At 21.9% G+C, this 26879-nt stretch overlaps 5 protein-coding genes across 5 annotated transcripts; 3 read left to right on the plus strand and 2 right to left on the minus strand.

Annotated features, from left to right (window-relative positions):
• Window positions 1–1484: 1484 nt before the first annotated feature.
• Window positions 1485–2730, plus strand: PVVCY_0702140 (ran-specific GTPase-activating protein 1, putative; the record flags this gene model as incomplete). The annotated part of the gene is made up of 2 exons (XM_037634198.1): window positions 1485–1553; window positions 1918–2730. 2 exons carry the CDS (start codon window positions 1485–1487, stop codon window positions 2728–2730), a joined length of 882 nt encoding a protein of 293 aa, XP_037490338.1.
• Window positions 2731–4544: 1814 nt separating this feature from the next.
• PVVCY_0702150 (apical merozoite protein, putative) lies at window positions 4545–5579 on the plus strand (the record flags this gene model as incomplete). Its single annotated transcript, XM_008627835.2, has 2 exons — window positions 4545–5322; window positions 5560–5579. 2 exons carry the CDS (start codon window positions 4545–4547, stop codon window positions 5577–5579), a joined length of 798 nt encoding a protein of 265 aa, XP_008626057.2.
• An 860-nt stretch (window positions 5580–6439) lies between these two features.
• Window positions 6440–7123, minus strand: PVVCY_0702160 (60S ribosomal protein L7ae/L30e, putative; the record flags this gene model as incomplete). Its single annotated transcript, XM_008627834.1, has 1 exon — window positions 6440–7123. The coding sequence occupies one exon, from the start codon at window positions 7121–7123 to the stop codon at window positions 6440–6442; it is 684 nt and encodes a 227-aa protein (XP_008626056.1).
• Window positions 7124–8938: 1815 nt separating this feature from the next.
• Window positions 8939–23248, plus strand: PVVCY_0702170 (phosphatidylinositol 4-kinase, putative; the record flags this gene model as incomplete). The annotated part of the gene is made up of 6 exons (XM_008627833.1): window positions 8939–8971; window positions 9073–9194; window positions 9328–22421; window positions 22534–22657; window positions 22849–22953; window positions 23116–23248. The coding sequence occupies 6 exons, from the start codon at window positions 8939–8941 to the stop codon at window positions 23246–23248; spliced, it is 13611 nt and encodes a 4536-aa protein (XP_008626055.1).
• Window positions 23249–24040: 792 nt separating this feature from the next.
• PVVCY_0702180 (fam-a protein) lies at window positions 24041–25675 on the minus strand (the record flags this gene model as incomplete). Its single annotated transcript, XM_037634200.1, has 6 exons — window positions 24041–24145; window positions 24323–24556; window positions 24643–24752; window positions 24937–24988; window positions 25070–25304; window positions 25500–25675. 6 exons carry the CDS (start codon window positions 25673–25675, stop codon window positions 24041–24043), a joined length of 912 nt encoding a protein of 303 aa, XP_037490339.1.
• Between the last annotated feature and the right edge of the window lie 1204 nt (window positions 25676–26879).

Consider the following 26879-nt stretch of genomic DNA (forward strand, 5'->3'; position numbering starts at 1 on the left):
GAAAGAAAAATAAATTAGCAATATGTTGCATGGTTGTAATTTGTACATGTCCCTTTAAATTGTGTAAATATACATGTTATATAATAATTTTTTTAAAATATGTTTTATGATACAACTCTCTAAATATGTATTAATATGTTTATACGTATATAATATAGTCGATGTAAATACGGTTAAAAAATTAAATAAAAAACAAATAGAACATAAAAAAATATATAATAGTGTTTCCTTTTTCAGTTTAAATAGTATATACGTCTTTATGCACAATTTATACATATATATATATATATATATATATATATTTATGTACATATGTTGCTGAGATATAAGAAACAATGAAAATGTATAACATTATTACTAAGAATATAAAAAAAAATAAAAATACACACATATTGTAAATGTATAATTTTTCTTAAATTTGGAATAATATTAAATTTAAAAAATTGGAGAAAATAATTTTTTTATATATTTTTTTATAAATTTTTTTAACCTATTATTTGGCAGTAACACATATCTACAAAAATTTGGTTGAAGCTTATAGGAAGTCTACACAAAATATAGTTTCCATACAATAATATATTATATATCTTTTTTTGGTTAATGTAAAAAAATAAATATTATTTATAAGATAAAAAAAATTGGGGAAAATTATTAATTACTGTTTTTACTATAATTGTTTTGGGTATAATTTGATTTTTTTAATTGTTAGGTTTTTTAAATTATAATAAAAAAAAATTTACATTATTATAGAGGGTAGAGAGAGGGATGTTCATACTAAAATATATTTGAATAATATTATGATTCCCCCCAAAAAATTGCCTATATAAGTTTGCGTATGTACATATGCTATGAAATATATGTGACGCATATTGTGGGCGGTGTTATATAATTCCAACATTGAATAAGCCTTTTTAGGTATATAAATTAAAAAGGGAACTTGTATATGTATAGTTATAAATTAGTTAAATAATAATGCGTATGTAGTATTTATTTATATATATCACATAGTATATTAATATATACATAATATAATATACAGTAGGAGGTTGAATAATTGTGGTAATCCGTTAAAACAAGCTATTATATTATAAATATAAAAGGATATGAAAAAACGGGGAATCATTAAAAAAAAAGCAAAATAAAATTATATATATTAAAAAATAAACATAGCATTTTGTGTACTAAATAAATACAAATTTTCTTTTCGTTTCTATACTTTTGTAGTTTTAATTTTTTTTTATTTTATTACATTTTAAAGATATTTGTTTAAAAAAATAAATAAGATAATACTTAAAAATAAATATTATATATTATATATTTCCATAGAAGGAAAAAAACACAAAAAACGAAAAAAAATAATTTTTAAAAGTTGTGTACAAAGCACATTTTGCTGCATACTATCAATAAAATTATATTTCTTTAAAAAAAATAAAATATATTCATTATATATTTAAATATATATTATTTAAACATTTTTTTTTAAAATGGAAGATGAAAAAAATGATTATAACCCAGAAGAGGAAGTAACTACAGGAAACTGGAATACTCCCAAGGTAAAATGAGAATATGCTTATATACCTTTGATATATATATATATATATGAAATATTAATAAATTAAATGAATAAATATATGTAGAATAATTTGTAACTTATTATTTATGTATATACTTATGTATATATTTGTATGGGCGTTTTTTACATTCGATTTTGTGTAATATACATACATGTTTTAAGGATATGTACACATATAGTAAAAGTATGTGTATATACACACAAAACATGCTATATATAGTACATTTAAATAATATAAATGATGTTGTAATCAAAGATTTATTCCAAATTGCAACATGCATATTTTTGTATACTTACGTAACATTGTCGGCATTGTTTTTTCCATTACTTTTTTTTTCCCTCAGATTGAATTGAAAGAGGTAGAAATAAAAACAGGAGAAGAAGATGAAAGTTTATTTTGGTCAGGCCGATCTAAATTGTATAGATGGGTAGAGGGTGAATGGAAAGAAAGAGGATTAGGAGAATCTAAATTATTATTACATAAGAAAAATGGAACAATAAGATTTTTGTTAAGGCAAGAAAAAACATTGAAAGTTGTTGCTAACCATTATATATACCCTAATGAATCATATTGTAAACTTGTGCCAAATGCAGGAAGTGAAAAAATATATGCATGGACTGTTAAAGATTTTGCAGAAGAACCTAAAATCGAACAATTTGCTTTAAAATTTAATACAGCAGAAGCTGCAAAATTATTTAAGCAAAAATTTGATGAGGCTGGTCAAATTAACCTCAAATTACTTGACGACAAATGTGAGTTGAAAACGGAGAAAGCAGAAGATAAGGAGAAAAAAGACGAGAAAAAAGGTGAAGAAAAGGATGAAAAGGACAAAAAAGATGAAAAAGAAGATAAGGATAAAAAGGAAGAAAAAGAAGATAAAGACAAAAAAGAAGAGAAAGATAAAAAAGATGATAAGGACAAAAAAGATGAAAAAGAAGATAAGGATAAAAAGGAAGAAAAAGAAGATAAGGATAAAAAGGAAGAAAAAGAAGATAAGGATAAAAAAGATGATAAAGAAGATAAGGACAAAAAAGATGATAAAGAAGATAAGGACAAAAAAGATGATAAAGAAGATAAGGACAAAAAAGATGATAAGGATAAAAAAGAAGATAAAGATAAAAAGGATGAAGAGGAAAATATCAAAAGAGAAGATTAGAAGAAAAGGAATTAATATAACAATAATAATATGGTAAATATATATTTGCCATATTTTATATGACCAAATTTGTTAAGAAGTTATATAAATGTGAATATCAGTGCCATTTGACACATACATCACCATCATATATTCTGTATGTGGGATGTAAGCACATTGTAACATGTGTATGTACAGTTATATTTATGTTTTATACATATAAAGCTTTGAAATAAATAATTAAATTTGTACTGGAGATTTAAAGAAATAACATGAATTATTATATTCCCCGACAAAAAAAATATGTGCACACAATAATAGTATGAACAAACGTATAAGTGAAAAAAAACATTTTGTTACAAGTAGTTACTCCGTAATGTTTAATGCATATATATTATGTACATATTTGCTTATAAGTATGCATATTGTTAAGTTTTTGTTTATTACTTATATATATATATATACTGTATATTTTTTTTTGTAGTGGAGAATTACATTAAGTGTCAAATAAAGCATTTATAAACAATAAATTGAATGAATGTATGTATATATATAAACAAGCAAAGAAATAAACAAAGAAATATTTCTTTACAACAATAAATTCTTATTATTGTAATTAAAAAAATAAGAAAGTATATTAGCTTTATATATAAATAAAAAACGATAATTATTAGTACTATTCCAAAAAAAAAGTTTATAGTTATATTTTTTTAAGTATATATAGGTTGAGCTCTCTATTTATTAAGGTTTATTATTAAATGGAGAATGTATGTATATTTAAAGACAAATTTATATGTTTATACTTCAAAAAAATAATTAATTTTTATAGGACAATGTTGTTTATTTATTTTAATCATCATATTGTATATATAATATGCTTTAATTGTTGCAAAGGTAGTAATAAGTGTCATTTATAATTTTGCTAAGGGCTAGTACAGGTTATATGTGTCTATGTAAATTTTTTTGATAGAAAAGTTTAATAATGTAACTTATGTATTTTTTTTTTCTTTTTATGAATAAAATAAAATAAGAAAATATATTTTCTCTAACCTAATATGTTTACTTTTAAAGGATAAGAAAAATATTTTTTTCCTTTATTAAATATGAAGTGTTTGAAAGATTGGTATTAGTACCTGCATAAAAGTGCAGATTAAAGAAAATAAAAAATAATAAAAAAAAATATATATAGTATTAATGTATAAATGATAATAATATATATAATGAAATTAAAAAATAACAAAGTAAATGATACATAATGATATGTCTTAATCTGTTGTATAAGGACTATGTAACTTTGTGTGTGTTTTATTTTATATTTTTTTTACTGTAGTCATAAAATGTAATGGTGTATTGTAACTCCGTTTATTTTTTTTTCAATATTAATTAAATCAAACTATTAAAAAACAAAAAAAAATATGACCAAACAATTCTTTAAAGAGTGAAGATAAATTAATAGGAATATACTATCATGTAGAAAAGAGAAAGTGTATTCTTTTTTTTTGTATAGTTTAGAAAAAATAGAATTTAAAAATAAATACAAAATTAACATCCTATTCAATATGATGGAATATTTTACAACTATTAATTTTTCCATATATGTATTATAAATTTCGCTTTTACTACATATGTAATTGTAGTAAAAAAAGAATGTTTCATATTTTTAAATAGTTGTAAAGTATACACCTTGTGTATGTAGATAGTATGTATATGTATGTACATATGCGGAGGTGTTGAATTTTATAATTATAAAAATTAGTATTTAATCTTTTATTTTTGGACAGATTTAATCTGTTTTTGTTTTTCCACATATTTTATTATTATATTTAGTTTGTATAATGAATTATAATTTTTTATTTTTGTCCATTTTAATAATAAATATATTTTCAACACATTTGATAATAAAATGTAACAAAGTGAAATTAAGTTCGAAGAGAAAAGCCAACCAGGATGCCCTTACCCCCAATGAGCCCGATTATATGAATCAGAATATAATAGAGGGTGAAACAATTCAAAATAGGGTAGAAAAAAATAATAAGGTGGATATTAATACTTTAAAATTGTTACATAACCCCGTTGAAAATAATAAGGAAAATATAAATGAAGGAAAAATAGACAATGGTAAAAATAATATAGAACATCAATTAAACTATGATAAAAATAATAGTACAAATAGTGAGAATGTAAATACAAATGTAAACCATATTGACAATGTACTAAATGAATATGATCATACTAAAGAAATGGAAAAAAGAACAAAAAGTTATGAAGATATGGAGCTTTTAGAAAAAAATTCCAAAATATTACAAAACGATATACACTCATGGATAACAGCTGTACATAATATTGAAGAAAAGACAAGTAAATTAAAAAATATGAAGAATGAATTATTAAATAATATTACATCATTAAATAAAACATTATTAGAAGAAATTGAAAATATTAATGAAATTAAAAAACTTCAAAATGAACAGAATGAAATATTTTCTGAAAATTTTTTGTATTTTTTTCCATCAATGCCTGAAAAATTCCAAAAGAGTGTAGAAAAGGATTATAATATTTTAAACTATTTAGAAATTTACAATAAACAGGACAATTTAAAAAAATTAGATAAAGGTTCGTCATGTAGTTCTATGTTTAGTTTGTTTAGTTATTTAATTTTGTTTTTAGTAACCTTTTTCTTTTTTATATAATGCATGAAGAATGGAAGAAGCGATTATGCTACCTTTTGTGGAGTATATATCTAGAAATATATGCATTCAGAAAATTATGTACACTTACAAATGTATGGGATTATGAATTAATAAAAGCAAAAAAGGAAATGCTATTATTCTTGTTTCCCATTCTTACTAGAGGATTTTAAGAAATTTTGAAAAATAAAAGATGTATAAGGATTTTAGTAATTCCGTTATAAATATTATGAATTGTAAGGATTTATTTTCCGACGAGTTTAATTACAAGAAATAAGACACTGTGCATATATTTGATTATATTATTTGTCTATATAGATACATATATTATTGTTATTTTAAATTTTTATTTTTATATTTTTTGCCGTTTCAAAAATGGGGTGGCATTTAATTGAGATGTTTTCACTGCATAGTATTTTAATTTTTAAGTGTTTTGTAACATTTTATGTTTTAAAATATTATTATAAAGAGTTTTATAAAAATTAAAAAATTATATAAAAAAGGGACATATATTTTAGTATGTTAAGTTGGTAATTAAAAAGTGATAATAAAAATATGACAATATGAACAATTTATGAATTATAAAAAATATGCATATAATGCACATGCACAACGAATGTAATGAATGTGAAATAAATCCTCTTTTTCAAAATTTATTTAATTTTAGGTATTGTCTATACAGACGTAGACATATTTATATATCTGGCTAGCTATTCAATTAGCTATTCGTTACAAACACATATATTTAATTATGTTTTCCCCAATTTGTAAACATGATATATGGGAAATGGGGGTACAAAAAAGTAGCGATATTGGTAATCAAAAAATGTATATATGAATAACCAGTTAACCGCTAATAAATATAAAAACAAATGAGGATAATGATATAATAAATACACAAAAATTATATTAAAAAATTGCTTATTATTTTGTTTTTATTCATTGAGATCTGTAAAAATAATGTTTTTTTGTATACTTTTCAACTTATTTAATTTATATTATACAAGAATGCACACATATTTAGTGAAATGCATCAGTATAGTTTACTGGAAAAAGGGATGATTTTTTTTGATAGCTGTTTGTAATTTATCATAAGCTTTATTATAGTTACTAATTTTGTGTTTGGTATTATACTTATTTAATGTTTCTTCGAATTCTGTAAGAGTATTACTAGGCTTGCAAATAAATAAACAAGTAATAGATCTTTTTAATTTACATAAATGAGCCAACTTATTTTTAGTTGTAAAAAAAGTATATGGAATATTATTTTCTTCACAAAATATTGGCATATGGCAAATAATATCAATGGGATATACATCAATAGCTAAGATGAGTATCCCTTTGATACCTTTTCTTATAGCTTTAATTACTTGGCTTAATCCTATTATTAAAAATTTGGTTTTTAATATTTTTTTTTTTTTATCATCAAGTTGTTCATTTGTTTTTATTATATGTGTTGCATTAATTTTCGCATGATATGTATAATCTATAATTTTTAAAAGATATTTATAATATTTTTTTTTTAATAATGGTTCACTAATTTTTGATATATATGAATTGCTGTTTTCTTTTTTAATATCTTCAATTGTTTTATCATAAGCTTTCTTTTTGCTATTACTGCTGACACTATTATTATCATTTCCTTGCTCGTTTTCTGATTGATCATCTTGTTCTTCTTGTTCCCTTTTTAATTCAACAGAGTCGTCTTTATCACTATTTCCTTCCATTATATATTTTCTTTTAGCTTTATTAAATAATTAGAAATAAATGAAATAAACTTTTAATTTCATATAATTTAGGCAATAATTACGTGAAGTTATTTAACAAAAAAAAGAGAATATTTCGCGAATATATGCTCAGGAATAATTATTGTATATATTTTTTTCCTTTTGTTGTTTCATCGATTTTTATTTTTTTTTACAAAATATAATAATCATGATTAAAAAGAATAAATAATGAAAAAATATAATGCCACAAATTCATATGGAATATTGAATAATATTCTATTCATAAGATTTATAAATATATGTCGATGAAAAAAAAATACAATAAATATATTTTTTTATATATCAGTTATTTTTGGTATGTGGCAACTGGGAATGATCGTGCTTTAAAATTTCGATATTTTTTTACAATTATGAACTTCCAATAATGTATAAAAAATATGTATAATATATAATAATAAAATATAATAATGTTTAAAGGATAAAATAAAAATCATTAAAGATATATATTTATATGTAAAAAGTAAAATAATAAATATCACAATCTTATTATATATTTTTTCCTATTTTTATGTATTATGCATATGTTTAGTATGTGTATTAAATATATGAATATTTAAATGGACAAAGAAGAATAAATAAAATAATTATTAACTTAATTAAAAAGACGTCAATTCATAAATGATTGATCGTAGCTTTTTATAATTATTTTATTATCTACAAAAATAATAAATTTGTAACTTTTAATGTAAAACATTTGTATATTATATATATCCAAACATATTTAGTATTTGAAACAATTTTTTTGACATTTATAAATATCACATATATATATTGCTTAATGCGGATATGGTAATTATGAAGACAATAAAATGATAGTTTTCAAAGAATGTGAATAAAATGATATAATTTAAAATACATTAAAAGTTTAAATGCCATAAAAATTGGAAGATAAAGATGCTACAAAAAATATGTGAGGTGTTAGTTCCGATTTTTTTTTGTTACTTCCTATATAAATAATAATGAATTACCAAGATTTTACTGCTGTGATAAAATCAAGTAATTATGTTTGTCTAAATATGTGCGTATAATAGTTGTAGTTATATAATACATTGGAAGAAAGAGAATAATGAATAGACAAAAAACACATCAGTAAAATATAATAGATTAAATGTAGAGAAATAATAAGCAAACTACAACTATGAATACAAATATAATGTAAATTATATAAATTGGATATACGATGATTATAGTTTATATGTTATGTATTCCGTATATGTTTAAAAAATATTATTTTTTTTAAGTTAATTTAGTTAGTAAAATTTTGAAATAATGATTAATTTACCAGCAAAAAGCTATATTTTTCCGTTTTTTTAATTATTTTACTTTTTATGATTTTTATTTGTTTTGAATATTATTTTTTTTATCAATCGGATGTGTATATATAAATATATGAAAGTTTTGTCATTCTTATATTCATATATTTCTCTATTTAGTTATATCAAATTAAAGATATAATTAGTTTAATTTATATGCTAATATATTTCTTTTATTTTTTGGCATTCAATATACACATTTATGAGATCCGGGTGTAGTAATCGCCCATTATAAATATTGTAATTTTGTGTATTATTATTTTGCAAAGTTTAATATAATTTTTAAAATAGTGTAGATTTATTTTGTCTGTTTTTTAAATTATTCTATATATTAAATATTTTGGTGTTGTTACGATTTGTTGTAAATTTTATATAAAAAGACAAAGACCCTATGTTACTTGCTTATTTTTTATGACGAAGAAATATATCAATCTGTTTCAAAATGGGAAGATATAAAATAGAGAGAAAGTACAAGGTATGTTTTCACTTGCAAAATTAATAGAAAATAGGAATAATTATAATTCATGCTATTTTTTGTAATATTACCACATAATGTTAATCTGTTTATTATTGTAGGTTTTGAAAGAAGATAATATAGTCAATATATTTAAGTATGTAAATTATGAGCAAAATGAAAGCAAAGAAAAGATCGCTATTCTGTATTATTTGTGTAATGTCTTAGAGGAAAGGCATATAATGTAAAAAATAAAACAATGAAATGGATTTATTTATGAAAAATTTACGAAAAAAAATGGAATATGTTATATTAATATGTATTTATTATATCTGTTCATAATGTTTATACTTTTTTATTCTGTCTTATTTTTATAGGCTTAATGATCAGATACTGCAAACATACCTAAATTTGCTTAAAATTTTTGAAGATTATTTAATACAAACTTATAAAAAAAAAATAATTTTAATAAATAAAAATAAAAATTATTATAATGAAAAGGAATTAGAGTTAGAGTTGAGTACTTCATTAAGTATACTGATTCAGAATTTCAATTATATAATTTTACATATATCTTATTTTATATCACTAAATAATAAATGTAAAAACAGTTCAACATTGAGATTACATATATATTATTTACACGTATTAACATTTATTATATTACAAAAATATATGAAAATAAATGAGAAATATAGATATAAGAAGATATTATATTTATGTTATATTAATTTGTTATTACAATTTCTTATGAATATATATAATTTAAAATTATATGAGACAATTCCAGAGGATAATTTTTACATAATTTCTAAATATATTTTATTAATTATTAATATTTTTCGTAATATAAAGAAGAATAAAGATAGTGAACGATTGTTCATATGTTTTTATGATTATGCTTATAAAGTAATAGAGATTTTAGTATGGAAATACAGAATATTGGTAAATAAAAACAAGGAGCATAAATATTATGAAAAAGTCATAATTTATTATAAAAATTTAATATCATTTATATATTCCTATATAGAAAAGTTAAAGATATTGAAGGGTGTTGAAAAATATATATTATTTAATAAAAAAAAAATATTTAATAATTATACTTTACTATCTATAATAAAAAACACAGTAGATATACATTTTGTTAGTAACACTTTTATATACTCAATCACTGATAATAAATTTACAGATTTTGAATTAAATAAAAATAAAAATGTTATATTTAATGAGATTGAGAAAAATCCTCAAGATGAATTAGAGAGAAATTCAAAATATGAGCATGTTGAATATAAAGATAAGCATAAAAAAATACGAGAAGATAAACAGGATGTAAGTGTTGATATAATAAGAAAAAAAGAAGAAGACAATAAAACTAGCATAATAAATAAAGATATAAAAAATATTAAAGAAAAGGATCAGCATAAAATAACGAAAGCAATATTTTTAAATATAAATAATGATGTAGTAAAAAATATAATATTATTAAAAATATTAAAATTATCTGAAACATTATTATTAAAAAATGGAAGATTATATTTGAATTTATATATACATTGTTTAATAAATAATGTTAGTAATTTAACTATAAAAGAAATATATAATTCTTTACAAGATATAAAAATAGTTGATAAGAATGTCTGTATGTATTATAGATTTTTAAATTTGTTTGAATATTATTTGAATATATACTTTTATATAATTAACATAGATAAAATTGATAACATAAAAAATAGAGACAGTCATAATAAGTATCATGTGTATAGCAACATGATAAAAAATGTTGTATTTTATTTGTATGAAATGTATATGTTATTTATTTTGTTGTTGAGTTCAGACAACAATTTTTTAGTATTTTTTTTTAAGTATATAAATAATGATATAGAGAGTGACGAAAACAGCATTCAAGGTAAGGATTGCAAGAAAAATTTTTTGAAAAATGGATTTTATTTTATTAGAAATATATTACACACAACCATGTCTAACAAAATTATCAGTATTAATAATGTGACACAACTTATTGTGGATTTAATATTTATGAGTAATAGTATTTATTATTTGCCAGTTTTAAAATGTTTATACAAAAATAATGAAAAGTTAAATTTATTTATTGAAAATAAAATGTTGAAAGATTTTAAAGAAACAAAAATAGTTGTTAATATAAATAAGAAAAATATATATTTTAACGAAAAATATAGAAATATGTCATTAAACAAATTTAAGGATTATATATTATACACAAAATCTATGAATATGTCTTCGAATAATTATTTTGATATGATAGCTATATCAGATTTAAATGTTTGGGTAGACATGAAAATGGATTTTCATTTATATATAAATAGTTATGTAAGATCCTTTATTTTATTTTCAGAAAAAAAAGCAAATTATAAAATTTTACAGCACATACAATATAGTAGACATAAAAATGTATGTGATGTTGTCGGTTCGAGTTTAGAGAATGAATGTTATAAAAATGGTGAGATAAAAAGGGATAAGTATGTCGAAAACTTTATAAATTGTGTAGATATAGAAAATAATGACAAGTATAAAGGTGGAGAAAAGAAAAATGAATATAAAAATTATGAATTTTATGAAAATGGAAAAAAAATAAAACATAACAAAGACACTTGTGCAAGCAAAAAGTTTAAAAATGTTAGTTTTTCTAATAATTTTAATACGATAAAAAATAAAGATAATAAAATTGATAAAATATATTCTTCACTTATTATACAACATGGAAATAGAGATTGTGAGGATAGAAAATTGAAGGATGAATATTATACAAAGTTATATTTTTCCTTTTTGGCAAATAATATATTATCAAAAATTATGAAAAATAAAAAGAATAGTTGTTATTATTCGGAAGTACAGAACAATACTCAAAACTATTTAGGACTATATATAAATAAATTACAATATTATTGTAATAATATATTTAATTGTAAATATATATTTCGTTACAACTTGAGTAATTGTATTAAGAAAATATTTTTGGAAAAAAAAAATAACTTTAAAAGTTCAAATAATAATGTATTATGGAATATATATTCATTTGATGGTACACAACATAGTTTGAATAAAACCAACAATGAGATTTTATTAAATAATAAAAGTTTTTACATTAAAGGTATAAAAAAAAAAAAGAATTCTTCAGTATATGATGCTTTAAATAATATGCTCAATTATAAAAGTATCTATTTTGATAATGAGAATTATTATTTTAATTTTTTATTTAACATTAAGTATATACAAAATTTAAATGACAATATTAATGATTACTTTTTACTAAAAAAAAAGCAAGCACATAGAAATCCAATATTTAATATAAATTTAAATATAAAAGATAAGATAAAGGAGAAAATGAAAAATACTCGTAACGACATTTCTTATGATTCAAATCATAAATTTTTAGCAAAGTCGTTTGAGGATAATATCAAAATAAATGATGGAAGCATAAATAAATCAATACTTAATGACTTATTTTTAAATGGGGAATGGAATTATAATGATTTTTTTAGTAGTAGAAAAAAATATAATGAAGATTATTTACTTTATTTTCTTTTTTTAAATTATAATTATTGTGTATATAATTATAAATCAAAAAGTTGTCTTCAAAAATTTTTATTATTAATATTAAAATATTTTAAAAAAATTATTACACACATAAATATATATAAATACACCTGTGCAACAATATTATTTCTAACATCTTATTTGGAAAAAAAACCATTGCCATATTTAGATTTGTTTATGATAACGAATAATGTAAGTAATGATATGTATTTTGGTCCTTTAGAAAAATATAATGAGTTAAATAGGTTAAGGAAAGAAATAAAGATGCATCTAGATGTGAATATTACAGATGTGAGTGATTCAAATCAAGAAGATAATAATTGTAGAAACGATAATAATTTTACTAATGAAAATTTTAATAATTTATGTGAGGGTAAAAAAGGGGATAATTCATTAGAAAACATATGTGAAATAAAAAATCGATCCTTGTTGCCTCAAATAAATAAACACAAAAAGAAAAAAAAAGGAGTTAAAGTAAAATGTGAAGATGAAAAAGAAGATATAAATAATAAGGAAAGAAATGGTATATTATTTGATGAAGTAGATAATAGTTTTAAAAAAATGTCATTGAATCAGATACTTGTAAATCGTATTACTAAGGAGTACAGTTATGTAAAAAAAAATGTATTTAAAAATATGAAAAACTGTAAACATCACAATTCAAAAATTGAAAGCAAAGAACATGATAATAAAAAGAAGAAAGATGAGAAATATTTAATTTTTTATAAAGAAGATTATAAGACAATATTGAAAACACTTCTTACCATAATAGACAATATAAAAATATATATTTTTAGTAACATTTTTCATTATCTATATAAGGATCGAAGAAATTATAGTAAGCATATAAGTTTACTATCATTATATTTTTACAAAATATATTTTACAATGTTTTATTTAGAAGTATATAAAAAGGATATAATAAATAAGAATGTGATTGAGATGGTAAAAAATAAGCTTATAGAAATAACTCCAGTTTTATGTATAAAATATATGAACATATATAATATTCATAATATATGTAAAATAGAAATATTAAAAATAATAAAAGAGGAAAAGAATGAAAAAAGAAATAATAAGAATAATTCCGAAAATGAAGAGATAAACTTAACAAGTGACGATTTTGATAAGCTTTATATACTAATAATATATTATATAGAAAATATAAGAAAAAAAGACAACATATTATTTAGTTTATATTTATTATTAGATAAATATATATTTCGAAATAAATATATACATAAAAATATTAAAGAGTTAGTAAATTATAGAATATTTGTATTCCTATATGATATGAACAAATTTTATGACTATAATTATATTTTTACAACAATGTTTATATTAATGAATATTATGAGTTATAATAAATTTATAAGGAATTATATTTATTATATATTTGATTATATATTTAAATCAAAGATAAATGTGATATATGATTGTAGATTTCTTGTATGTTTTTTAAAAAATTTAGAAAAAAGTAGTCTTGATTATGCTTTTTCAAAAATTTCGATACAAGAAAATAAACAATTTAAAAATGTAATAAAACGGAAGAAAGCAAATTTGATTAAAATTATATATAAAGTGAATTTATACGTTACTATTAATTATTTATTATTTTTAAAAATGTTAAATTGTTGCAAATTTTTTCTATATTTATATTCATATTTTTTTTATGAATTTTATATTTTGTGTGTTAAGAAATATGCAAAGAAATATGAGAGCAATTATTACAATTACAGTGGAATAAATAATTGTAGAAATCAAATAGGATGTTCTTTTTCAAAAAAAAACATAAAATCTCAAATTTCAAGTATATCTCGAAAAGAAAAAATGGCAAATAAAAAAAATGACTTCCAAAAACTTATGAGTAATAATACAGATATATGCGATGTAGATCTTAAAAAAAGTGGATCTGATGGTGTTGTAATAATTGGGCATAGAAAAAAGAATCGAAGAATTAAAACGGCAAATGAATATCTTTTTAATGGTGATGCCAAAGATGAAAAAAATAATAAAGAGTGTGCAGATGAACGCAAATGTGTATTAAAAAGTGAAAAAAAAAATATGAAGAGAAATAATGCAGAGAATAATAATTCCTTAAAATATATTAAAAAATATACAAAATATAAATATGATAAAAAAATTAGTAATTTTATAACACGATCATATTATGACCGCGAGGATATTAAATACGAAGAAAAAGGAGTAAGGAGAGAAAATATTATATTTATAGATAGAAGAAATGAAAATGGTGAAATTGTTAAAAATGAAAAAAGGAGAACAATAATGTTGAAAAAGAATAAAAAAAAGAATACAATTTTTTTAGGGGGAAATAATGAATTTGATGGACTTGGTAATAAGGAAAATAGTGATAATGATATGAGTTATTTAAAAATAATAAAAAAAGTGAGAGGAAGTAAATCATATATATATAATGTATATGATATAAAAATCGGTAAACCTGTTTTACATAATAAAAAATATTTTAAAGAATATATAAACGTAGTAAACTATGTTGTGTGTATATTTTTATCTACTAATATTACAAATTTAAATATGAATATGTTAAACAATTATTATATATATATTATATCAAAAATTATAAAGAAGAACTTCAAATTTTATTTTTCATATTTTTATTATATTATATTTAAAAAGAAAAATAATAGATATAAAAATATACATAATATAAATTTTTACAACATCTTAAATAATACATGTAAAAATAAAATAGACATGTGTAAAATAAGTATAAAAAATAAGTATATATATGTTTTGAATACATTATCAAGTATGTTGAGTGTATATAATTATAAATATGCATTTTTTAATTATTATTTTGTTTATTTTTATAAAATTGTGAAAATGATGGCAATGTTTTCAGTTAAATCAATATTAATTTCGAATATACTGATAGACACATATAATGATGCTATATATAATGATAAAGATTCAAATGGTAGCAAGCAAATAAATAATATTAGCAAGAGTAATAAATATAGCAGAAATACAGATTATGATCACAAAAGTTATTATATAAGCCCAGAGGAAAACAATAATAAATCAAATGAAATAGAAGGAATTTCAAGCTTTATAAATGAAATTAATGTAATCGATAAACGCTACAACAATGATAGAGGTGAAAACAGAGTGATAGACAAAAATGAAAAAGACGAATTTTATGAAAATATGAACACAAAAAAATGGGGAAAAAATAATTCTTTATTTCTTAACAAAGACAATAAAAATTATATTGATAGTGATATTATAATGATAAAGTGGTATATATTCTATTTTTTAAAGGAGGAAAAGACTTTGATAAAATATAATTTAAAAGATTCAAAATTAACAAACAAAATAGTGTTAGATAAATATATAAAGCATATTAACAATATGATGTTGTTATATGTAATGGTTAATTATATGATATTGGTATATAAAAATATAAGTTTAAATAAGATGCACATTATAAAGAACAAGCTAGAAAAGTTAGATTATTATAATTATTATTTAATGAAAAAAATAGTAAGTATATATTTTTTAAACGTACCGTATTTATGTAACTATTTAATAGTAGCTTTTGAATTTTTTAGCAATTTTTGCAATACATTTTTATGTATTAATTATGATTCATTTGGTTTAACAAAACAGATAAAGTTGATTTTTAAAAATCATTATATGTATTATTTGTCAAATTTTTCTAATCAAATAAAAAATTTAAAAACATACTATCATGTGAATTACTACAAAAGTACAAATTTATATTTTTACAATTATAAGAAAAGACCTGATAAATTTTTTGAGTCAATTAAAGAAGTAGAAGAAGGGGATAAGAAACATACACATTGCAATTCACCAAGTATGACAAAAGTAGGAAATACAGAGGATCAAAGATGTGGTTCCTTTGAAAATAATCGAGGTTGCATAAGGAATTACAATAGTGCTTATTCAAATATTTATTATAGTGAAGGTGAGATAAAAAGGAATATATCACGTCGTTATGATGAAAATGAACAAAATTATAATGGAATAAAAAATGATGAAAATAGGGATGAGATTGAATATGATAATTATATAAGTGACTATGATGATTATATTTATAAAGATTGTTTTTTCGAATTAAAGGATATACTGAAAAAAGGGATAAGAATATATATAAATAATTTATATAGCAGAAGTATTAAGAATTTGTATTATTTTATAGACCTCTTTAACGATACAGAATGTAGCATACAATTTTTAAATTTATATTTATATGAGAATGTAAGAATTAAAGATATATATAATAATATAAATTTTGAAGGTTTGAATAATATTTATTTATATAATTCTAAGGTGTTAAAAATAGACTATCATTTTATATCATTGACATTTTTAATTTTGATAAGAATATTTAATTTTGCTTCTAATTTTTTTCATTCTTCTAATTATTTTGTACAATTATATTCAAGATATAAATATAATTATTTCTTATATAATAGTACCGCACATAAATATTTTTTATTTTATAATATATATTTTTTTTTGACAAATAAAAATCCAGAAAAAAGAGAAGGCTTACTTAATTTAAAAATAAATAAAGATATAATAAATTTATGTATTCCAGATATTTTTTATTTTAACAAATTGCTTTTACAAAAATGTTTTATGTATTTATCTTTTTTTTTCCACAATTTCAATCATATATTAAATGATATATATTGTGTGAATTGTCTAAATAAATATTCAGTTGGATGTTATGATCAAAATGCTAGTCCTATAGAGCTTGGTAAATCTCATGAAATGAATGTAGATAAAGAAAAAAAAGTATTTAAAGAAAGAAAAAGGATAGTGGATGATAAGATAAATAATTATTATGGAGATAGTATAGAAAGAACAGATAAAAAAGCCGATGAAAATAGCATGTGCAAGAAAAATGTGAAAGATAAATTGAATAATAAGGGTGATGTCGAATATTATGATATGTATGATGACAACATAAAAGAGAACATAATAGACAAAGTGATAAACATAAATGATAGTGATGATATGAAATATGAAAAGAATGATAAATTAAAAAATAAATATATGTGTGATCATATTGAACACGAGGAAGATACAAAAAATATCATGGGATGTAATAGTAAAGAATATAAGGATACTAATAAACAAGGCATATCCAATATTGAAAAAAAAGAATGTGCCACTCCACAAACAAAAGGAAATAATATTGCATCTTATTTTAAAAACAAATTTGCCAATTTAATGAGACATAATGAAAATGAAAAAGAGCCATCTTATATAATGCGCAAAAATAGCAATAGAAGTTTATATGATGGAATATCTTATACAAATTCAGTTTCAATTATAAATAGCAAAATAAAATCGGAAGATTATCCAAATAATATTAAAAAGGGCAATAATAAAGATAGTAATGTGAATATTACGTATGACAAAAATAAAGAGCGTGAAGATTCATCGACATCATTTTCAAATAATGATAGAAAAAATGATTTAGTTTTATTAAAAGCATATAAAACTATGTTAAATTATAAAAAGATTAACAAAAAGAGATTATATGATTATGTTTTGGAGGAAGAACTACGTTGTACATGTATAAATAAATATGTATATGTTTGCAATTTGATATATAATTGTCTTATTTATATATTCGAAATGAAACTAAAGTGTAAAGACATGACGAAAAAACACCATAGAATTCCATTTAATATATTTAAAAAAAAAAAGGAGAAAAACAAAAAAACAAAAATGGAAAATTTAGCTAGCTACAACAACAATAATAATCAGATAATAATTAACACGAATTATTTTGGAAATGTTGATTTTACCATTTTAAATATTTTATATATGAGTGAAAATATTTATATGAATTTATATAAATGTAAATTATTTACGGATATGTGTATATTTAATAATATAAAATATACATGTATGGAAAATAAAGAAGCAAACAAAAAAGATAGTTATAAAAAAAATAAAATTAAAATACTAAAAAATAACACTAAAGTAACGAATGCATCGAACAATAAATCTATAAATAAAGCAGATTTAAATTCGAATGATGATATTTCAGATAATCACAGTGTCCCTTTTGGAGTAAAAACGAGCAGCTCATATACATCGTCAAATAAAATAACTGAATCGGAATATAGTGAAAATTTCTATAAAAGTTTTAAGCATATACATTCAAATGGAAAAATGAATTATGATGATATAAAGGATAGAAAAAATAATTGCAACTCAATTTTAGAGAAAACTGATAAACCAAAGAAAAAAAGCAAAAAATTAAGTAATTATTTTAGGAAAAAAAAACACGATGAAAACAATAATTTACTATCAATTTATAATGAGAAGGTAAATAAAAAGAAGGAAAGAAAAATCCTCAAAAATTATGAGCATGATATAGATGACATACCAATACAATACAATAATAAAAAGACAAAGGAAGTAGTATATCAAGGGGAAAGCAAGAAAGATTGTAGTCTGGCATATGGATTATCAGTGGATACAGAAAAAAACATCCTTAATAGCATCTATACCAACCAAAAGAAACAATCAAAAACAAACAAAAAAAAACATTTATCATTATCCAGAGACAGTAGTAATTCTAAAAATTATTTGGAAAACAAATCAATAAACGATAATACACAAATAAATAGTAAATTGAGTAATAGTGATCAAAATATATACGAGGAAACAAATGAAACATTTGATTGCTTTGATATTGAAAATGAAGGTACTAAGATGGGTAATAAAAAAAAGACTAAGGCTGTTATACAGAAAACTAATCGAATAGAAATGGTTGTTAAAAATATGGTAAAAAAAGAAAAAGAGAAGAAAAAGGTTAAAAGAAATAAAAATATAAAAATGGAGAAGGAAAATGAAAAAAGCAAAAATAAGAATAAAAAGTTGAAAAAGAAAAATAGAAAGAAGAAGAAAAAAAGAAAATCACCTCACGATTACGAAAATATATACAATGTTAATATGAAAGAAAAATGGAGCATTCGGAAATTGTTTTTTAATAAAAATAAGAATAATAAAAAGAGAAAGAAAAGAAATAGTAACCAAAGTAATATAAGTGACAATATGAGAATTAATAACTTATTTGTTAAATATAAACCAAGAAATGTTAAACATAATATTCTTAATAAATTGCTAAAAATAAATATTGGTGATAATGAAGAGAATGTTGAAAGAATAAAAAATTTATTAATCACATTTTATAGTAATAATAATGAAAAAAAAATAAATAACTATATTCAGAACATATTTAATTACACATCATTATATTCAAATTTTAACGTATTCTATAAAAGAAATATAGAAATATTAGACTATAAGACAAAAGTGGGAAACAGTTTGATAAAAGTATTATATTCTATTTCTTATAAACATAATATATCGATATTTTACAAAATATGTAAAAAGATTGAATACATATATAATTACTTAAATTTATCATTTTACAACGATTTATTTAATACGAATACTAAAGATATAAATGATAGGATAAATAAATATTCATTATTTATGTTGATAAAATATTTAAAATACCATATGCACAATAATAGACAGTTGTTTAATATATTTATAGTCAAAATAATAAATTTTATAAATCATAATATACATAATATATCAGAATTTTTATGTATGCATAGATATAACGACTTACTAAACATAATTAATCATTATATTGTGAATACAAATATAAATGATAAGTTAACTTTAAATAAATATAATATTTTTTTATTAGGAGGAAATAAATTATTATATGCTCCCGTATCAAATATATTATTTTTATATTGTAATGAATTAAGCCTTAATGATATTATGAAGATTTTGTATAGTCATCCACAGTATAGTCTTTTTATTAAAAGTGTAGCAATAAATGATTTATTATATTCATATAAAAAAAACACGATAACAAATGTAATATATTTGCAATTATTTGAATATTTAAAAGTAGATTTAGGAAACAGAATATTTTTTTTTATTGTATTTTTTTCTTTTCAATCATTCCGATTTTTATACACATTTTTTATGAACATGCACACATATATGAATGATGAATTTTTAGGGCATTTATCATATTATGAGAATTTTAGAAATAAAAGAGAAAGTTGTATAATTCCAATTGATGGGCAAGATAACAATCTTTTAAGTATTTGTAATGATAATATTGAAAACTGTTTGATATTTAATAAAGATTTATTTGAAAAACGAAAAAGAAATATATTTAAAGATATTTTGCTATTATGGCCTTGGAAAAAACAAGAAAAAAATGACCTATCGAATGAGTATAAAAATAATAATAAAATAGTTACTAACAATATAAATATTAATAATTTTATATATTTTAAATATAATAATTATGTAAAAAAGAAAAATGTTTTATCATTAAAAATATCGCTTATTAAAAAAATATTCCTAGAAAATTTGGATAGCAAAAATCGAGATATATTACTAGAATCATGTCGTATTCACAATAAAATTTTTTGTCTAAGTTTAGAAGCTTCAAAAATGGATAAGAATATACAACTAGATTTTGTAAAAATGGAAATTAGAAATATGCTTAACAATACAAATATTGAGAAAATAAAATTATTAACATCCAATAATATAGTGTCCTATTTATCTGACGATATAAAAATATTAATGTCAGCAACAAGATCACCATTATTGTTATCTTTTAAAACAATAAAGAGTAATTTGAAAAATTATATGTATTTTAATAACCCTTTTAAACACTATTCGGGTATGTTTAATAGTAGTCATGAAATTGATCTTAAGAAAATTTCAGATTTTTTCTCATCTACAGAGTTTGATGTTGCTGAACAAAACAAACAAAGGAATGATAAAATTTTACATTATAATAGTAATTTATATTTAGGGAATAAATCAGAAAGTATTTTAAGTGATAATTTAAAAAAAATAGATTATTTTATTAACAAAATAAATGAAAAAAACGATCTATGTAACGAAGAAAATTTTGATGGCGATTTTGCTCAAAGAGACTGTATTTATAAAGGACATGGAAATACCCGATTAATGAATAACAAAGAGGAAAATGAAGAAAGGAAGCAGTTACTTAATAAAACACATGAAGATGTATCATATATTTATAAAGTAAATGATGATGTTCGACAAGATAAATTAGTTATTCAAATAATTTATATATTTATACATATTTTTAATGATTACAAACTTTTTTATAACTTATTTCCATATAATATCATAACAAATAAATATTACAATGTTGATTTAAATAAAGGTGAGAATACTATGGATAGCCATAATATAAACATTTTTGTTAAAAATGTAAAAGAGGAAGAAAAAAGTACAAATAATGGAAAATCAGAAAATAAGCGAAAATTTTCGTTTTCATTTCATTTATTTAAAAAGAAAAAGGTGAAGAACGATAAGATGAAAGATAAGAGTAGGGATATAGGTCCAGATACACAAAGAAGTGGTAGTGCTATGAATAAGGATAAAATTTATACTTGTAAAGACTCACAAAGTTATGGTAATATAAACTATACATTTTCTAATCATATTAGCACAAATTCTAAAACAATTGATGTTTCTAATATAAAACAAAAAAAAAAAAAAAAAAAAAAGTTTGAAAATTTGGGTGCAGTTATTGAAGTTTTACCCAAAACAAAAAGTAGACATGAAATAGGAAGAAAATATCAAAATATAATAAAATTTTATCATTTAAAATTTTCAAATATTTATGTTTATATTTATGCTTTGAAAAATTTTATATCGTCTTTGGCTGCATATTCATTAATGTCCTTTATTTTACAAGTAAAGGATAGACATAATGGGAATTTGTTATTTGATGAGTATGGAAATATTGTGCACATAGATTTTGGCTATATATTAAATATTTATCCAGGTAATTTCATTTAAATATTTTACTTATATATGAATGTGTGAAATTGTTTATATATTAAGATGTTTCCATCTCTTATATAATATATTTATTTTTATATTAAAATTTTTTGTAGGTTTTTCTATAAATTTTGAGCTTGCCCCATTTAAGCTCACCAAGGAAATGATTATGCTTTTAACCATCAATAATCAGAGAAAGCAATATTTCATTTTTACATATATTCATCTAGTTGTGAAAGGGTATATTTTGAATAATAAAATATGTATATAGTCTTTGTGCTTTCCCTCTGGCTTTCTTATTTGCTATATCTAATTTCTTGACATATATAATACTGTATAGATAGAAGCTTAGAGTAAAGAAAGTAAAAATTTACAAGACCTTACTATGAAAATGTATACACAACTTTATTTCATTTTAATATTATTTTTAGGTACTTGCTTTTAAGACAAAAAAGTGATTGGATAATTTCGTGTATAGAAAGTTTATCGAATTCGGAAATTAACTGTTTTAAATATAACACCATTGAAAAGTTGAAGTAAGGAAAAATCATTAAGAATAAAATAATAAAATATTATGCCATTGCTTCGTGCAATAGGCATGAAAATAAATGTTGCTATTTTTTCCTAAGTTTATGTATAGTTTTTTCTCTTTGTGTGTTTTTTATTATTTTATTTACTTTCCCCTTATTTTAATATAGAAAACGATTGAACCTGGACAAAAATGACAACGATGCGAGTATTTTTATGATTAATAAAATTCATCAAGCTTACAACAACATAACTACTATTATGTATGATTACATTCAAAATATTCAACAAGGAATACAATAATTATAAAAACTGGTACTATAAATTACTGAAATGTGTAAATTTAAAGTTTTCAACCAAACAATTGAATATTAAGTTTGTTTATTCACACAAAAATGGAGGGAAATGAAAAAGATCATACATGAGAATAAAAACCTAAAGCAAATCACCGCTGCTAATATTTTGTTTTATTTGACAACTTGTTTGTTTTAATGTATTATTACAATATTAATTCATTTGCTAACATTTTCATTTTTTATATTTTTAAAAATTTGTTTCGTTATTAACTAGTATATTTTTTTCGCTAAACCCCTTTTATTAATCTAAAAACAAGCATTTAAATTTCTTTTTTTTTCATATATTTAATTCATAGTTCTTTATATATACAATTTTTGAGTAGTTAGGACTCAGTATATACATTTTTTAAAAATTCGATCCTATTTATTGTTCTACACAACATTATTGAATTATTTTAGATATTAAGTAGTAGACGTTCACATGGAATAGGTCTTATCGTGTTTGTACGAATTAATATATTATTATCAAATCAATAATATGATTATAAATTTAAAAACAAATTAAATGAAAGGAAACAAACAAAAATCATTTATAAAATACATACTTACATATGCAGGTTAAAAAATAATACAAGTAAGTTTATACTTATATTAAAATACATAGACAAATTATATACAAAACAAACTTTATTAAAAAAAATGTTTATTACAGTAATTTAAAATATGCCGATGCAAGAAAATAATTTAATTTTATTAATATAAACGTTACAATATTAAAAAACTACTATGGAAGACATCCTTATTCCTCACTAATTTTGTCTCTTAACTTAATAAGCATCGCGTGCTTTGCAATATTAATTGCGTAAGTAATGAAAGGGGGATCATTGGGATCAGTAATACGCATCTACAGAAAAAAAATGGATAAATATATAAAAGAAAATATTAAAATTTTTTGTGGATAAGCATGATATATCATAAATATATATATTTACACAGTGACGATATTTTTTGATAAATTTTAAAATGTGTCAGCAAAATAAAAATGAAATATATAGTGAATCAAAATTATTATATTATTTACAGAATTGATGTAGATAAGATCAATATGGTCGCTGTTTTTTTTAATGAGATATCCGGATAAGTTAACAAACAATTTTGAGAGTTCTCCATTTCTAATATCCATTTCAGAATTTATATCAGTTTTGAATGAGTTAGCTTCTTTTAAGATAGTGTTTGTACAGGGGTTTTGGTTGAGACTGTTATGATCATTTATATTTGCTGATGCGTAGACAATTATAGTTGTGTCACGTGATATCTAAAAAGTGGATAAATAAAATACTTATATAAAGTATAGTAATATGAAAAATAAAATTTATAAGGGAAGGAGGAAAAAATTCTTACTTCAGCTTTTGCGGATAAAGCATAAAAATATCCTTGGAATGATCGAATATCATTTTTTATACGATGTTGTACCATTACTAAATTTGGATCATATACACGGACAATTTTTTCTAACAAAATTTATAATTTTCATGGATATAAATTGAAATATTATGAAATTATCAAAATGAAAGATAAGAATAATAGTAACTTAATATTTTGACAATAAAAAACATAAATATATCGAATAAAGAATGATAATCACAAATTAAATTGTTTCATCATTTTTTAATATACCATTAATAAAGGTGTAACCGGAATCTTTGCAAATATTGGAACTCCATAGCGTGTTTATTATTTCATGATACTAATAAAAAATACATATAATAGTTATTATTTTTTATTCTAACTTAATTTTATAATTTTGTTTTTTTTTATTAATTCATACCTTATTTGGATGGGAAACTTTAAGATGAAGTTTGTCAATGCTTGAATCGTCTTGAGCTCTCATAGAATATAAAGTTGCACCACTGTCATATTCCCTATATAAAGTGTATGGCTCTCTAATATTTGCATAGTACAAGAGATGTGCTACAGCTTTCCCCATAAGATCATTTGCTTGTATAGTTTCACTGTAATCTGTACATAATCGCCTCTTATTTTGTTCATATATTGCAGCTGAACTATAATTTCCGAGATTAATTTATTTTTAATTTGTAAAAAAAATAAATAAATATATTTATATATGGTATTTTGACTATTCATTCGTTTATGTAAGCGTAAAACTACAAGGATATGCATATTATATTTTTATATAGGGTACATATATATATCTATAGTTATATTAGATGTGAATATATAATGTAATATCTACTTACAAAATATATGGGGGAGCATTTTTGATTAATATAGCATTTTTTCGAGCATTATTACGCCTAGCAAATCGGCGTAGAGGATTAGCGACTGATTCAGGTTCGGTTGCAAGGGCTTTATTATTTCCATATACAACCAAACTTAAAAGTAAAAAAACTATTTTAATATATCCTGTATTCATTTTTTGGTTTTACAAATAAAATATTAAAAACATATTGGTACTTTTAAAAAATAACAATTCGAATACTCGAAAAGTTGTATAAGGACAACTAAGATCGACGGAAACAAATTTTGACAAAATTATAAAAACTAATATTTATTAAAAAAAAAAATAGTATTTGTCAATAATTTTGTATATATTTAATATATTTATAGGGTTTAGGGTTTAGGGTTCAGGGTTTAGGGTTCAGGGTTTAGGGTTAGGGTTCAGGGTTTAGGGTTCAGGGTTTAGGGTTTAGGGTTTAGGGTTTAGGGTTTAGGGTTCAGGGTTTAGGGTTCAGGGTTTAGGGTTTAGGGTTTAGGGTTCAGGGTTTAGGGTTCAGGGTTTAGGGTTTAGGGTTTAGGGTTCAGGGTTTAGGGTTTAGGGTTCAGGGTTTAGGGTTTAGGGTTTAGGGTTTAGGGTTCAGGGTTTAGGGTTTAGGGTTCAGGGTTTAGGGTTTAGGGTTCAGGGTTTAGGTTTAGGGTTCAGGGTTTAGGGTTTAGGGTTTAGGGTTTAGGGTTCAGGGTTTAGGGTTTAGGGTTCAGGGTTTAGGGTTCAGGGTTTAGGGTTTAGGGTTCAGGGTTTAGGGTTCAGGGTTTAGGGTTCAGGGTTTAGGGTTTAGGGTTCAGGGTTTAGGGTTCAGGGTTTAGGGTTTAGGGTTCAGGGTTTAGGGTTTAGGGTTCAGGGTTTAGGGTTCAGGGTTTAGGGTTTAGGGTTTAGGGTTCAGGGTTTAGGGTTCAGGGTTTAGGGTTTAGGGTTTAGGGTTTAGGGTTTTAGGGTTTAGGGTTCAGGGTTTAGGGTTTAGGGTTTAGGGTTAGGGTTCAGGGTTTAGGGTTCAGGGTTTAGGGTTCAGGGTTTAGGGTTTAGGGTTTAGGGTTTAGGGTTTAGGGTTCAGGGTTTAGGGTTTAGGGTTCAGGGTTTAGGGTTCAGGGTTTAGGGTTCAGGGTTTAGGGTTCAGGGTTCAGGGTTTAGGGTTCAGGGTTCAGGGTTTAGGGTTTAGGGTTCAGGGTTTAGGGTTTAGGGTTTAGGGTTCAGGGTTTAGGGTTTAGGGTTAGGGTTCAGGGTTTAGGGTTAGGGTTTAGGGTTCAGGGTTTAGGGTTCAGGGTTTAGGGTTAGGGTTTAGGGTTTAGGGTTTAGGGTTTAGGGTTCAGGGTTTAGGGTTTAGGGTTCAGGGTTTAGGGTTTAG

Source organism: Plasmodium vinckei, assembly GCF_900681995.1.
Source record: "Plasmodium vinckei vinckei genome assembly, chromosome: PVVCY_07".
Taxonomy (NCBI): Eukaryota; Apicomplexa; class Aconoidasida; order Haemosporida; family Plasmodiidae; genus Plasmodium; species Plasmodium vinckei.